Raw genomic sequence first — 16,134 nt, 5'->3', positions numbered from 1 at the left:
GCACATTGGGAAATTAAAGAACTTAATGATGACTTCAAACTTGACAATGAAAAGAGGTTATTTGATATTAGCTCGTTAGATGAGTGGAGAACCCAAACTTATGAAAATGCCAAGTTGTTCGAAGAAAAAGTTAATAGAGGGCATGATAAAAGAATTCAAAAACGGGAATTCAAAGTGGGTGATATATTCTATTGTACAACTCTTATTTTAGATTCTTTGCAGGAAAACTTCTCTCTAAATGGGAAGGGTCCAATATCATCGAATAAGTTTGTCGTTTCAGAGTTATCAAGTTCAACAACTCCAAGGGCACTAATACGAGGGTGGTCAATGGACAAAGAATTAAGCATTATATCTTACGTGCACCTATTAATGTTCAAACTCACATTCTCCAGACTATGACACCGAAGGAACACATGAGAGAGACCTTCCAAAACATTCGAGAACCCTGAAAAAGAGTAGGTATGTGATACGGTAAGTAAACCAACTCCAAAAATTCCATAAAAAAATTATGTCCGTTTTGGAATATTAGAAAAATACCAAAATTAGAAACAGTTAGGGGGGCCCATGAGCTTCCCACAAGGCAGATGGGTGCGCCCGCCCCCCTGGGCATGCCCTGGTGTCTTGTGGGGCCCTCGTGTGCCTTTCCGACTCCGTTTTCTTATGGAATACTTGTTTTGCAAGATAAAAAATCTTTATATATACTCCCGAATGTTTTGACCACTGTATTGCAGAAATCTCCTTTGTCTTTGTTTCATGCAATTTTTCTGGTAGATCTACATTGCCATGGCTCCACCAAGCTCTTCCAAGGACAAATTCTATGAGAAGGTCATCAACCCCTACCTACCGGAGGTGATGAAACACCCTCAAGCCATTGAGATGCGTGAGGGGGTCCTTCACATCCGGAATGTTCAAGGACCTAAGAAGACCAGAGGCGTGGAGGCCAGGCTCGAAGCAGTGGAGCAGGAGATCTTGAGTGCCAAGGGATGGTGGAATGTGGACTCAACGCCAACCACTTCATGATCACAGAATTCACCCGTGAGCACAAGGTGGATGGCAAGGAGATTGGAGACACCGTCTTCAAGATCAACGATCTAATTGACTATCTCCAGGCCCAAATTTATGATCTCCGAAATCAAAAAATTTGAGTATGAGGCAAGATTTAAAGGTATGAGCTTAGCTACAAGTTTCAGGACCCCAGAGACTCGTTCATCCTTTTATGATGAGGAACCTGTGCCGTGGAAGACAAAGGACAAGCCTACCTCATCATCATCACCACCATCCCCGAAGAAAGACACTTAACTACACGGGTTTGGGCACCACCCTAGGCTTGCGCCAAGCTTGGGGGAGGTGCCCCGGTACCGTATCACCATCACTTTTATTATCTTTACCTATCTTAATTCGATCTTTAGTTATTTCATTATTTAGAAGAATAAAGTTTAATATGATCTATTTTTTAGTGCTAGTTTCGTGATCTATCCATCTATGTATTGAGTTGACAGTTATATAATAAAGAGTAGTTTGAGTTTTGCTTCTTTACTTTTATGTTTCAAACTTAGCAATGAAAATATTAAAAAGATCATATACTAATTCCATGTAGGGATGGCAGTTTTGCCCATGGGTATGGGTACTCGCGGGTACCCTACCCAAAAACAATGGGCATGGGCATGACTTGGAAAGATTTTCTACCCACGGGTAATGGGTATCCATACCCACAAAATCTATGGGTAGGCCATGGGTATTCAATTTCGCCCATGGGTAACCCAATGGATACCCAAAAGAAATTAATAAACCAAATTATTCCTATGACATGTGGGGTAAGCATCTAACTCCTATGGCACAACCCTAAATCTTGTATTCTCTAAACCAACAATAGGTCATAGGCCTGCAATCGCCTGCTCGACACTCCTCTGACGTCCTATGTAACTTCTTGAAACAATGAAATCTTGACTCATCGCCATCGGACTCCTCTAAACTCTTGATCCAGTGACCCCCAATTCCAGCTGCTCATTCCCACTACACCGGGCTACCACCAACCGCTGCTCATATTCCCTTGATGCCCCCAAGAAGCCACCCATCGGAGGAGACTATGTCGGTGCCATAATTCCCGACCATCTCACTTGAATTTCAGACTCATTTATCTTAAAAAAATCAACATTTAAATGTTATATATGGTACCCAGTGAATACCCATTGGGTACAAGATACCCGATGGATATGGGCATGGGTATCAATTTATGCCCATGGGTATTGAAGTGGGTGTGTATAGGAAATTTCTATGGGTATGGGTTTGGGTAGAAGGAGGTTGTACCCGCCCATACCCTACCCATTGCCATACCTAATCCCATGGAAAGTAATGACTTTACATAAAGAAAAGTATAAGTGATAAATTTGTTGGAAGTTAACAAACATAGTATTGGTCAATGATGCAATTCATGAAAAATTAATAAGGGAAGAGAAGATTCACATATAAATATACTATGTTGGACATCTTTTATGATTGTGAGCCCCCATTAAATATTCTATGTCAATTTGTTGACGTTGGAAGAGGAAGACAACGTAATGGGTTATGTTTGCTTATATTCACATAGAAGTTATATTGTCATGGATCCTCCAACATGTGGTGCTTGCTCAATATCTTTGCTAGCAAAATATCCGCACCAAGTAGAGATACTACTTGTGCATCCAAAACCTTTAAACCCAGTTTCATGCCATGAGAGTCCACTGTATCTACCTATGGATTGAATAAGATCCTTCAAGTAAGTTTTCATCAGTGCATAAAGCAATAAAAATTGCTCTAAATGTGTATGATCTTTTATTATAAGGGAAAATAAGCTTTGTACGATCTTGTGATGGTAAAGAAATAAAAGCGACGGACTGCATAATAAAGGTTGTTATCACAAGCGTTAATATAAAGTGATGTTCCTTTACATTAAGAGATTGCACATCCAAAAATAAAAAGTGCATGACAACCTCTCCTTCCCTCTGTGGAGGGCCTATCTTTACCTTTATGTATTTACTTTTCATGCAGGAGTCAATAGTGTTCCCCTCTATTCCTTTTCATTTTTTGCTTTGCAGGTATCATGTGGTGGGGGAAAGATCTAGGTATATATATCCAGTTGGATATGAGTGATCATGAGTTATTGTTGTTGACATTACCCTTGAGGTAAATGAGTTGGGAGGCGAAACTATAAGCCCCTATCTTTCTATGTGTCTGACTAAAACTTTTGCGCCATATATATATATATATATATATATATATATATATATATATATATATATATATATATATATATATATATATGTCATGAGTATCAACAATCATAGAAGACTAAATGATAGTCGAGTATGTGGACTTGCTAAACAAAAGCTCTTACATGAGACCCTTCTTGGAAATATGATGAATTTTAACTGCCTTGTTGAGTAAGAACGTAGTTTGTTGGTTTTCAAGAAAGTTTATGCTTTATACTTTGTTAGAGTGATGAATTTTTACTTGCTCATGAGAAGTTCTGTGATAATATACATTGTTGATATGATAATGATCATGATGCTACTATGTCTGTATTTGGTTTTTATCGACACCTCTCTCTCTCTCTCTCTCTAAACATGTGGTCATGATTATCGATATCGGCTTCTGCTTGAGGACAAGCGAGGTCTAAGCTTGGGAAATTTGATACGTCCATTTTGCATCATGTTTTCCTACTATTGTTTATAATGTTTTTTATCATTATAACACTTTGTGATGCAATTCTAATGCCTTTCCTCTCTTAATTTGCAAGATTTGCATGAAGAGGGAGATTGCCCGCAGCTGGTATTCTGGACCTGAAAAAGCTATATCAGAGATACTTATTCTACACAACTCCAAATTAGCTCAAATTTCACAGAGAATTATTTTGGAATATACAAAAAATACTGAAGAAAATAAATATCAGAGGGGACCCACTAGCTGCCCACAAGGCACATGGGTACACCCATGTACCTTGTGGGGCCCACAGCTAGCCTCTGGCTCCCATCTTCTGTTATATGAGGGGTTTTGACCTAGAAAAAATAAGTAGAGGACTTTCGAGATGAAGCACCACCGTCTCGAGGCGGAACCTTGGCAGGAACACTTCTGCTCTCCCGCTGAGAGATACCGTTGGGGATACTTCCCTCTGGGAAGGGAAAATCGAACCCATCAACATCACAAACAACCCTCTCATCATAAGAGGACCAATCTTCATCAACATCTTCACCAGCACCATCTCATCTCAAACCCTAGTTCATCTCTTGTATTCAATCTTTGTCTCACAACCTCAGATTGGTACTTGTGGATTGCTAGTAGTGTTGATTACATCTTGTAGTTGATGCTACTTGGTTTATGTGGTGGAAGATTATATGTTCAGATCCTTAATGATATTCAATACCCCTCTGATCTTGAACATGAATATGATTTGTGAGTAATTACTTTTGTTCTTGAGGACATGGAAGAAGTCTTGTCATAAGTAATCGTGTGAATTTGGTATTCGTTCGATATTTTAATAATATGTATGGTGTTGCTTCATTTAGTGGTGTCATGTGAACGTCGACTACATGACACTTCACCATACTTGGGCCTAAGGGAAGACATTATGGAGTAGTAATTAGATGATGGGTTGCTAGAGTGATAGAAGCTTAAACCCTAGTTTATGCGTTATTCCGTAAGAGGCCGATCTGGATCCATATGTTTCATGTTATGGTTAGATTTATATTAATTCTTCCTTCGTAGTTGTGGATGCTTGCGAGAGGGGGTAATCATAAGTGTGAGGCTTGTTCAAGTAAGAACAACACCCAAGCACCGGTCCACCCACATATCAAATTATCAAAGTAGCGAGCGTGAATCAACCAAACATGATGAAAGTGACTAGATGAAATTCCCGTGTGTCCTCAAGAACGCTTTTCTTACTATAAGAGACTGTTCCGGCCTATCCTTTGCTGCAAAAAGGATTGGGCTACCTTGTTGCACCTTTGTTACAATTGCTACTTGTTGCTTGTTACAAATGACCTTGCTATTAAACTATCTGTTACCAATAATTTCAGTGCTTGTAGACAATACTGGCTAAAAACCGGTTGTCAATTCCTTCTGTTCCTCATTGGGTTCGACACACTTACTTATCTAAAGGGCTACGATTGATCCCCTATACTTGTGGGTCATCAACCATGCTTGCTTAGGACATCTCCAATGTCGACCTTCAAAATGGACACAATATCCGTCCGCGGACAGTGATGCGGGAGCCGGCCATTCAACCTTGTCCACTAAAACTTCCGCCTCGTTTGTTTATTTTCTAAGTCCACGAGCTCAAAATAACAACATATCAAATCATACATGATTGAAAACATTCAAATGTGACAATATTTCTAATTTAAATATGACAATCCAACTAAGTTTTCACATAAATGGTTCAAACTTGAATTCAACTAGTATATATGTTCTAGTTGTCCCCTTTAACTGCCCATAGATGCTCAATCAAAGCTTCCTTGATTTGCTCATGAGGTGGTCGATGCTGAATTTGTTGATGCATTTGAACAAACTCATCAAACGTGTCCATATTTTGATCCGGAAGTTGGACATGATCACACATGTTCTCAAATTCGAGACCTTCAGCGGCATCTTCACCCTCGTCCTTCACTATCATGTTGTGCATGATCAAACAACATGTCATCACTTTCCACAAGGTTCCTGGGTCCCACTATTTAGCAGGTCCACAAAGAATTGCAAAATGGGCTTGGAGCACTCCAAATGCCCTCTCCACATCATTTCTAGCTCCTTCTCATCTTTGGGCACAGTGAGATCTTTTCTGCCCAACTGGCTTAGAGATGGTCTTGATGAAGGTAGCCCATGTATAATAAATACCATCAACCAAATACTAGCACATGTTGTACTGATGTCCATTGACAGTATAGTTGCAAGGACGAGCTTGCCCTTCAGTCAGCCTAGCAAACAATGGAGACTGCTACAACACATTGATGTCATTGTGAGGCCCGGGCATGCCAAAGAAAGCGTGCCAAATCCAGAGGTCATGTGATGCAACTGCCTCAACAATGATGGCTTCGTAGCATGGCCGTGACATTGCCCTTGTAGAGCTTTTGGGCAATTCTTCCATCTTCAGCGAATGCAATCAAGAGACCCGAGCAAACCTGGCCACCCTCTTACTTCAGGCGTTGCCAAGAGTCTCTCGGTGTCTGCTTTAGTTTGTTCTCTCAAGTACTGAGGTCCAAACACCTCGACCACCGTTGTAGCAAATCTGACCGTGGCGTCTCTGCATGTGCTCTTACACATCCGCACGTGCCATATGCAAGCATCTGCAATGCAGCCATGCACTTCTGATGACCAAAGAATCCAATCCTTCCTACGACATTCTTCTTCAAGATGAAGTAGTCATTGTTGTAGGACCGAACGCAATTGTAGAGGACATCGAAGACATTTTTTTCCGCATATGAAGCGCCGGCAAAAATCGTCTGTGAAAAGGGCATTGGGGGCAAAGTAGTCGTGCCATATGCAAGCATATGCAATGCAGCCATGCACTTCTGATGACCAGAGAATCCAATCCTTCCTGCGACATTCTTCTTCAAGATGAAGTAGTCATTGTTGTAGGACCAAACGCAATTGTAGAGGCCACCGAAGACATTTTTTCGCATCTGAAAGCGCCGGCAAAAATCATGTGTGAAAAGGGCATTGAGGGCAAAGTAGTCGTCCATCGCGTTTCACCAAACACTTGCCATGCATGGTGATCCCTATAGGGCGGATGGTACATGTGCAGCGGACAGACTAGAGGTGTGGACTAGCGGCGGAGGACAAACGGCGTGGCGACCGTGTGTAGCAATGGAGGCCACGGAGGTCGGGCAGCCGGTCTGGTAGAGCGGCGGCGGCGAGGGAGGAAAAGGATGCCAAGAAAGAGGGAAGGATGAAAACGCGGTGTCCAGACGGGGTTTTAGGTGGCCTAGAGGTGTCGGAGTACTGCGTGATGACGGTCTGGACTCCCGCAAAAACTCTTAATTTGCTTTCTGTTTGTGAAAAGCAGACTGGTCCGCAAACCGATGCGTTACGGCGTTGGATGGCAAAGTGTATCCAAACAAACGGTATGAACGTTTACGAGTGATTTAAAGGTCCATTTTGGAGATTCCCTTAACCCGCTTATCTCAGTTTGGTAACGGCGGTTGGCTTGTTTCCCGAAATCACTAATTAAGAGGTACTCCTTGCAGAGATCACTCCAACTTTCCCAGGTTGCGACAAGTGGCGCGCTGCATGTGCGCCACTTGTCGCAACCTGGGAGTTTTCCCTTTTTTCGTAGATCCGTTTACTCAAAACGTTTTATCTCTTAAACCGTGCGTTCAAATCTCGAACCCTTTCGTCGTTGGATTCCTCGCGTCGAGATCTTCAAAACTAGATCCTATGTTGATAGGTTTTAACGAACTTTTTTTTCAAAAAAAAAACTGAACGAAAAAACCGAACCGGAAGCATGGGTTTTTTTCCCTTTCCGAAAGAGGCACGCCCGTGCCTCTGACGAAATCACAATTGTGCCTCTCGCAGAAGCAAAATCGTGCCTCTCGCGAATGAAAAAAACAAAAAAATGCGGGTTTTTTCCGTTTTCGAAGAGGCACGGCCGTGACTCTCGCGAAAGCACAACCGTGTCTCTCGGGAAAGCAAAATCATGCCTCTCATGAAAGAAAAAAAAAAGAAAAAAAACGTGTATTTTTGTGTCCAAGAGGCACGGCCGTGACTCTCGCGAAAGCACAACCGTGTCTCTCGCGGAAGCAAAACCGTGCTTCTCACGGAAGGAAAAGAAGACAGAAAACGCATTTTTTTCGTTTTCAAGAGACACGGCCGTGCCTCTCGCGAAAGCACAACCGTACCTCTCGCGAAAACAAAACCGTGACTCTTGCGAAAAAAAATACGTTTTTTGCAACAAAAGAAAAAAAGAATTTTGAAATTTCTTTTTGGTCGAAAAGCTAGGGAAGACCGGTGGAAAACCAAAACATCAAAAAAAAGAAAAAACCGTTTTAAAAGCCAAAAACGCGTGCAAAAAATAAAAAAATAAAATCTAGAGGAAGCGCCCAAAGCGCAACACGTGGCGAATGGCTAAGAGCACGCCAAGTGGCGCTGATCGTTGCAAGGCTCCCGAGGAGCTTTGGTTAATTAGTTGATCCCCTTGTTTCGATACAGAGGAGTACTCCGAGGGAGCAACCGCAAACTGGGTCAAATTGTCCAAATACGCGCGCCTTCGCCACATACCATGCCAGCCGTTGTTGGTAATGCTTTCAGATCAGCCTACAGAATACATTCCGGTGTTGGTTTGACAATAAATTCATGGTGCCAAGTATTTTACATACTTACAGGCTTAGCTTTTCTGTTTATTGCAGCACCAACCCAAGCATCCGTAGCACCTAGTAACCTGTATGTTCGTTCTCACTTTGTTTCAAACGGTTAGTTTGAAGCTTGCGCCACAAACGCCCAAATATTCTGAAGAAAGCGCGGGGGCTTGTGGCGCCGTTGGTACGCTATGATGCTCGGGACTACTTCGTGGAGGCATGTGCACTACATTGTCATTACTAGACTAAAATCAGTGCAATTTTAGTTTTTGGGTGATTTCAGAATTTACTCAGGTGCAAAATACAAACAATTACTGGAAATTACCATCCCAGCCTACCAAATTAGTAATCCTGAAATCCGAAAAGTGATGCAAATGATCTACAGTACAACCTATCGTCCCAGCCCACCAAAAAATCATAAGGCACGCCTCGGACTTCAAAGCCGTGTTTCAAAGCTGAATCCGTGTAATAGCCTCAAGTTTTCATGTCAGTCGGTTAGGATCCACCGATCCAGTCCATGCACGACTCCATCCTTCCTAAAATTAACGAAGCCGTTTGCAGGTACATCATCAATCTTCAAAAGTGATAGTGACAGTCAGGATGCACACCTGAATCCATCCTTCCAGCAAGGCTGCAACTACTGAAGGGGTGTTTGTGAGTTACATCCATCTTCAAAAATGGTTGTTAACAGTGCAAGCTCATACTGGTGCATCGAGTTCCATCTCCGGAACATGTGGGGAAAAGGACAAGTTGCTTACAGCTAATGCTTGACACAGCAGAAGCATAGAGCAACTTCTGCTTGAGCCTGTAAATCTTCCAATGCATGGACAATATTTTCCCGGCTATCGACTGTTTCTTCTCCGTTGTTGAGCATTTTCTTTAATCTGCATGTCATACCACGGTTACTAAAGGTTAGTAGGTAACATGGCACACAGTTTAAGCAACAGACTATAGCCAGCTCGAGGACAAACTCAAACTAGGATGGAAAACAGGAAATGCTTTCTTTCTGAATATGAATTTACCTTTGGACCAAAGGAGTATCCCCGTGACCAGTACATATAATAAACATTGCATTTTCAGGCAGTGTATCATATAGTTTTTTTATTTTCTTGTCCAATTCACTCAAAATTGCCTTCAGCTCTGGACAAATTTGCTTTGCTCTTTTCCGGGCAGTTTTTCTATCACAGGTTTTCAATGCAATAGCCTCTGCAACACAGGATTTCAATTTTTCAGGATCTTCAGCTCTTTTACGTAGATAAGAGATCAATCCTGAAAACTGAGTCCAGACAAAGCTGATTTTGTCATTCTTTACCTGCAGAATGATTGTAGCAACTAATGAGAACTTGTAAAAAGTTACTGAAAGCAATGCTACCAGCCTACCACTAACAAAAAACAATAGTATTAACCTCTTTCATTGATCTGGAGAGGGCATCATCATCTGAGAAAACTGCAATTGAATTGCAGGAAGCATCTGAATAGCGGTCAAGAACAAACACTTCATCAATGAGGGAACTCCTTTTCCCACATTCATGCAGAATGGAAGACAACTTTCTTCGTGAAAACGATGGTGGAGAGCCAAAATCAGGACCTGCAAAATAAGATGATAAACATTACCACAGAAAGGCAACAAATCAGACAAATCAAATACCAAAAAACATGTGCTTGTAATGACCTGTCCATGCCTAACCGTTGGAAAAGCAATAAAAACAGTACTGAAAAGTATGATTTACCGTATTTGATTTTCAAAAAGGCAAGATCCAGAGCAGCTCTTGCATCTTCCACGCTGTCATGCCCAGACCCTGTGTTCTGGATCACCCGGCTAAGATATTTGTTTGCAAGGACACGTAAAGCAATTTTACAGCGTGGGCCACGATTATATTTGTACAAAACAGCAGTATCGATGACCAAGTCATGAGATATCCGTAATGCCAAAAGGTCATTTTCCAAAGAATGCCCAACAAGAATGGTTTCTTTATACACAAGTCCAACAAACTCTTCCTGAAAGAGACACAATGGTCTTAGCTAAAGTAGGATGAAATGATGACAAAAACTAAAAAATCATGAGAAAATTAGAAACAGTTGACCTGAATCTCCTGGAGGGTTGTTGTCACATCGGATAGCATCTCAGCAGTGATTCCACTAAACCTGCACTATTAAGAATATTTATACTCAAAGCTATCATTCAGCACCTAAGAATATATAAAGGCATAAATTAGGAAAGTGGAATTTCAATTAAAATAAGAAATTGATAATATTACTAATATACATGTGCTTCAAATAGAGGTACCAAATCCTAGCATCCTCACAAATCACAACCAAGTTCTAACCTAAATACGCTAAGGAAAACTGGCTGGAAAATATAGCATAGTTCAGGTTCAGGCTAGCTAGCCCTACCAGAAAGGAAAGTGAAGGCATCCTGTACCTTGTATTGTAATCAGTTATTGGATTAGTAGGCTTGACTAGTTTATCCAGTATCACCTGAAGAGATTACAAAAAAAAATGTAGACTGAAGTGTGAAGAAAAATAATGGTTCATGCCAGCACATGTTATAGAGAAGAATTATGTATTTTTTCAAATTATTAAGATCACTTTGATCAAAAGAAAACAGAAATCTGAGTCCAGCATTATTGTGATAGGGACGATTTTTGTTAGGATGCTCTAGCCAAGCTTTGGGAAGGGAAGTACACATACCTCTCCTTTAATATCGACTAATGTCACTCTTGTAAGCTCAAATCCAGCTGCTGTCACACACTGAAAAGTGAAAAATTATAAAGTACATGAAATATATTTTTAGTGAATATCAGAACAAGAATAGAAAGGTGGCATAAATGTACCTAGGAACCTATCCAATAGATAAACCTAATATTTCTTTTTTTTCTTGGATGAACAAATCAAACAAGGGCCTCAAAATATACAGCAGTATTTTAAAATTCAAGAAACAGGAAATCTTATTACCATCTCACAATCAAGTGCGAGAATTTCGTATGGGGAAGAGCCTCTAGGAGCTGCAACCGTAGGGACAAAACCTGAAAATTTTGGCAGAAAAAGGAACAAACATCCATTTTAACATCAGGGCATAAAATTGGAAGGCAGAGTCAATAAATAAATAAACAAACTAACCTGGTAAATCGAGTGTGTAGCCATTATCTTCCAAGTCCTTTTTAGAAAGTGTGTAATATTTAACAGGAAATGGTATATCTTTTAGGTCCGCCAGACTCGATAATTTACCTGAAACAAAAAAAAAGGTTAACAAATCGCCCAAAATAAATTATAAAATCGATTTGGTTCAGGAATCAGTAGTGCCCACTTGTCATAGGAAAGGAATTAATACACTAATTTTAGTGAATGGCTAAATGTACATAAACAACAAATAAATAGAAGAACCGAGCTTAGGGAAATAAATGATAGATGCTTAGCAAGAAATATATCCAGTTAGTTCGCTATACTGTCAACTCCAGCCTGGTGAGAAACTTCTGATGTGACATGACTTTAGATTATGCTAGCTGCCATGTGACATTTAAAATATAAAAAGGAATATGTTTGGGAAATGCACAAGTAGACAACAGTAAAAACAGTGTATTCATGAAAATGTAACAACTGTTCATATTGCAAGTTAAAATGGCATTTTTGTAGGAAATAAACGTCATCAAAAAGGATGGGAATAGTCAAATGAACCATGTGATCTTCCAAACTAGAATCTTAACCATAAATCCAACATCAGATCTTTTCAGTGCCTAGTGACTACTCCCATAATAGCAGACCAAATCACATAATGCGGGGCCGAAAAGGTACAATAGACACAATTTTTAGGAGTCATGATCTCATACCTCCATCGGATTCATATGATTGGTTTGATGTTTGTGACTGCCGCTTTCGCTTTACTCTGCATGTCAGGAGTGCATCAATGGTATGCCTTTCATCTGGTATACAGCTGCCAAAAGAAAATTAAGTTAGCTATAATGAGTGTACTGAATAGATATGAGAACAGTGTCGCTATTATACTGATATAATAGAATACAAAAAACTGTAGACAAAAAATTCAAAGTCTCTGTTTAAAGCACAAACCTTGAAGCTAGAACAGGTTTTGGATTGCCACACAATCCTTTCAAAGAAGAAAGGAGGCGGGACTGAGACATGTATAAAGCTGCATCGAGGCCAGGAACATAGAGAAGGATAACTTTCGGGATAAGAGGCTTGTTCTGAACACCAAAGAAAACATAGTTTTAGAGCTAAGTACGGGTAGGGTTTCTAAAGCAGCAAATGATACTCACGGAAGTCCACATTACGTGTGCATATCGATGCTTACTGCAAATCGGCATCTATAATTCGCTTATTGTCATGACGAGTTGCCAGTAATTATTATTTTATGGTTTTCACTAGGTTAAAAATGCTGCATGTTTTTTGAGATACTCCCTCTGTAAACAAACGTAAGACATTTTAGGTCACTAGTGACCTAAAACATCTTACATTTTTACTTTAGTAATTACAGAACAGGTTGTTCTCAGTCCAAAGTGCAGTTATGAAAATTATGAACCAGAAAAACTCAGTTTTCTTCACTGATAATGACTGAAACAGTGGAAAGAAAAAAGGAAATCATGTTCTCCACAAAGTAAGAAGGGCAAGGGAACAGAATTTACTTTAACAAACACCCATGAAGGCGGCATGCCTTCACCAATAACCCAAGTTACTAGCCCCTGGACATCCTGTATTACAACCAAATGGTGTGTTACAACAAAGAAAGAAAAGCCAGTAGTCAATTTGCATCATGTTTTTGCTATGAAAGGACCTGCAAATTCAATGTGGAATCTGAAGTGACCTCCTTAAAAATAACATCAGGTTTAGCCTGGATAGAATGTAAAAAAAAATATGAGACAAGGATTAGTTCTGTAAGAAATAAGGCATAGCTTCAAGTAGCAAATGCATTAATCAGTAAAGTAAGCAGCACAAGAGTACTCTGACCAAATAACAAATAAGCAAATATCCACATGTCCAACTAGACACACGTCTGTGATAAATTGTTGAATATAAACAATATTTACATGCTTTTTGACCTAATAGTCCATTTATATCATGTAGACGTAATTCAAATATTTGATCACAGTGAAAACATAGAAGGTTTCTAGTGTTAAGAACAAACTCTGATAACAAAATACACATAGTACTCATCGAATTCCAGGTGAGGTGACTTCCTTTTATTTGACAGAAGAAACACTCTTCTGCTCAACAAGCAATCAGTCTAGGTTTTTGCCTCACAGAAAAAATCCAACATCTCTATGTCGTATTTGTACCATACCGCCACCTATAGGTATCCACACTTCAACCCTTTGAGAAATCTCTCCCAGAATATGGAGTGAAGCCTCAATACACAATTTGGCCCAGCTCCACTAGCAACAGTCACCCAAAAATGCCATCTTCACCATGAGCCACTATATAAAGTTAAATGAACAGTACAATGTTGCAATTGCATGACCCTCTATCCAACAAACTAAAACTCCAAAACTTACTTTGGAGTTTCCTAGTAGAAGACTAACACAGCTCCAGGTGGTTAAAAACTTCCTACCTCTCTAAAACAGTGAATGAAGAAGAGAAGAGGACGGGAAGAAATCGCGTACGTCGGGACCAAAGACGTTGTAATACGTAGAGGCAGCGGGGGCGGTTCCGTCGGCTCCCCCGGAGCCGGAGGGCGTCGACATGTCGGGCGCCGCCGCGGGGGCGAATCTAGAAGTTCTGCCGGGTGCGCGCCTGCACGGCCAGAAGTTGTGAAGGTCAGTGGGACTTAACTAATCGCTGGACGGGAAAAAAACGCATACCTCAAAACTCAACTGCGGACGGGGTGGAGACGGCAGGAACGCGATGTCCCGACGAGGAAGAACGGGAACGGCGATGGCGGCCGCGCGCGTGAGAGACCGTGGTGGGTGGGGGCGGGGGGCATAGGGGATGGGATTGAGGCGCCGGCGGTGACGCCGCTGGGGAACGGCACGGCGGCAGGTGTAGGGCTTGGTGGTAAAGCAGGGGAGAGAAATTTAGGGCGCGTTTGGATCCCCGGCAAGATTGATCGTGGGCCTTGCTGGGCTCGGTATTTGGAACGGTAGAGAGTATACCTAGAAATAACTCAAAAAAAAAACTACTGTAGAAACTATGCTCAAGCCTTGTTCCAAAAAAAAAAGGAAACTTTGCTCAAAAAGTAAAAAACTCAACCTAGGAAACTTCCTAAAAAATGAATACCTAAGAACGAGTTTAAAGCTCTATCGGCGAAAACCTTGTCTGGCGAGATTTCTTATTGGTCTTATATCGATGCACGCCCTCCTCTACCATCCCGTTGTTCGGGACGAAAGGGGACGACTCTATCCATATACCCTGTTGTGGCAAGGCCAAGGTGATATAGGGTTTGGGGCAAATTAGACTGGTTGGTCTGAAGGCACCATGGATAATTCGTCTTCGGTGCGAGCAATATGGATAAAGGGTTGAAACCTAAGGTAGATATTTATGAACTGGTGAATAATCTCAACATGAAGGGCAGTGAGATCGATGATGTTTCCCTAGGAAGGGGAGAGATAAACACCATGAAGCAGAATTTGCGATGGATGGCGGTTGTAAAAGTGCATAAAGTGAAGTTGTTCAACTTGAATTCGTTATGTAACACGATGACTTGTGTGTGGGGATTAGCATGTGATTTCTCGCTCAAGGTGGTAGCGGGCGACATGTTTGTTCTACAAATGTCGACCATGGATCTTTCGTCCTGATGGAGTTATAAATGCACCCTTTTGTTGGATCCATGCAGTCACCTTGTGTCAAGTTGACTCGCATATTGGTTGTGGGTGCAAATCCACAACATCTGTCCACTATACCGTGTTGAACAAGTGGTGGAGGGTTTACCTTCTCATGTGGGTAAGATGCGGGCAGTGGGGATGGCTACGTGTGTTTGGTGTAGATTTTGTGTGAGTTGGAGTCAACCTCGATGTCGCGCTTCCATTAATGTGCTTTGTTGGCATGACACAAGAAGGGCGTGAGCGTCTGAGTTTCTAAGTCAACTATGAGAAGATCCCTCAGTTACGCAAGGGATGCTTGAACGTAGAGAAGTGATGCATTGCCTCTTCATACGGTACTCCAAATCTTCCATGAGTAGGACTCCTCCTAGTTGACATGTAGTAGCTCCCCCTTAGCGCAGCCTAAGGAAATCAGGCACCTATGTATGGGCCCCATACCCACATGGGTATAGTCTTATATGACCCAGCAAACGGTTTTAGTGGCACAAGGATTTTTTTTTTAGAACGGAGACGCTAGGAGCGTCCGGCTTTAACTTAATAAAGCCCACAAACTTAGGCAGCGTTTACAGACGAGGACTAGGACAAACGTCACGAGCGCGGAGGCTCGGGTTCCGCTGGCACGAAGCACAGCAAGGTCACGAGCGCGGAGGCTCAGGTTACGCTGGCGCGAGAGCACAGCAAGGTCGCAGGCAGGCCAGAGGCCAAAAGTAAGCAAAGCGAGTCTATTACAGGCCAAAGACCAAAGAGCATAGAGCACGCAGGCTCGCTCGCAAGACAAAAGAAACCACTTCACGTCGTAGAAGCGGCTGGCGGCTCCCTGGCCAAAACGTAGACTTGGCGAAGACGATCTTGAGCTTGCTTCATCTTGTCAGCATCCTTGTGCTTCGCCAACGGACTCCACTGCTGCATAAGAATGTTGCATTTGTAAAGAATATTAGCAGGGTGTGATGGGAAGATTCCCTCGATGGCAATTTTGTTCCTTGTAAGCCACATTGCCCAGGCTAGGGCACCGAGGCAACTCCAAAGGACACGTTTACTGCCACCCA

General features: G+C 41.6%; 1 protein-coding gene across 2 annotated transcripts; it reads right to left on the bottom strand.

Moving 5' to 3' along the window:
• Window positions 1-8,552: 8,552 nt before the first annotated feature.
• Window positions 8,553-14,326, bottom strand: LOC119277178 (small RNA degrading nuclease 5-like). Of its 2 annotated transcripts, XM_037558422.1 has the most exons (16): window positions 14,132-14,326; window positions 13,934-14,063; window positions 13,108-13,164; window positions 12,959-13,024; window positions 12,387-12,520; window positions 12,149-12,252; window positions 11,442-11,549; window positions 11,277-11,347; window positions 11,013-11,072; window positions 10,744-10,799; window positions 10,406-10,466; window positions 10,052-10,319; window positions 9,728-9,909; window positions 9,344-9,633; window positions 9,080-9,205; window positions 8,553-8,961 (listed from the first exon to the last, which is right to left on the bottom strand). In XM_037558422.1, the coding sequence occupies exons 2-15, from the start codon at window positions 14,012-14,014 to the stop codon at window positions 9,082-9,084; spliced, it is 1,662 nt and encodes a 553-aa protein (XP_037414319.1). In that variant the 5' UTR covers window positions 14,015-14,063; window positions 14,132-14,326; the 3' UTR covers window positions 8,553-8,961; window positions 9,080-9,081. The 2 variants fall into 2 exon arrangements, with proteins under 2 accessions (XP_037414319.1, XP_037414318.1); XM_037558421.1 differs by having other exon boundaries at window positions 8,553-9,205; window positions 14,132-14,325.
• Between the last annotated feature and the right edge of the window lie 1,808 nt (window positions 14,327-16,134).

The sequence above is a fragment of the Triticum dicoccoides genome, chromosome 3B (genome assembly GCF_002162155.2).
Source record: "Triticum dicoccoides isolate Atlit2015 ecotype Zavitan chromosome 3B, WEW_v2.0, whole genome shotgun sequence".
In the NCBI taxonomy this organism is placed as follows: domain Eukaryota; kingdom Viridiplantae; phylum Streptophyta; class Magnoliopsida; order Poales; family Poaceae; genus Triticum; species Triticum dicoccoides.
This window is presented reverse-complemented; position numbering and strand designations above follow the sequence as displayed.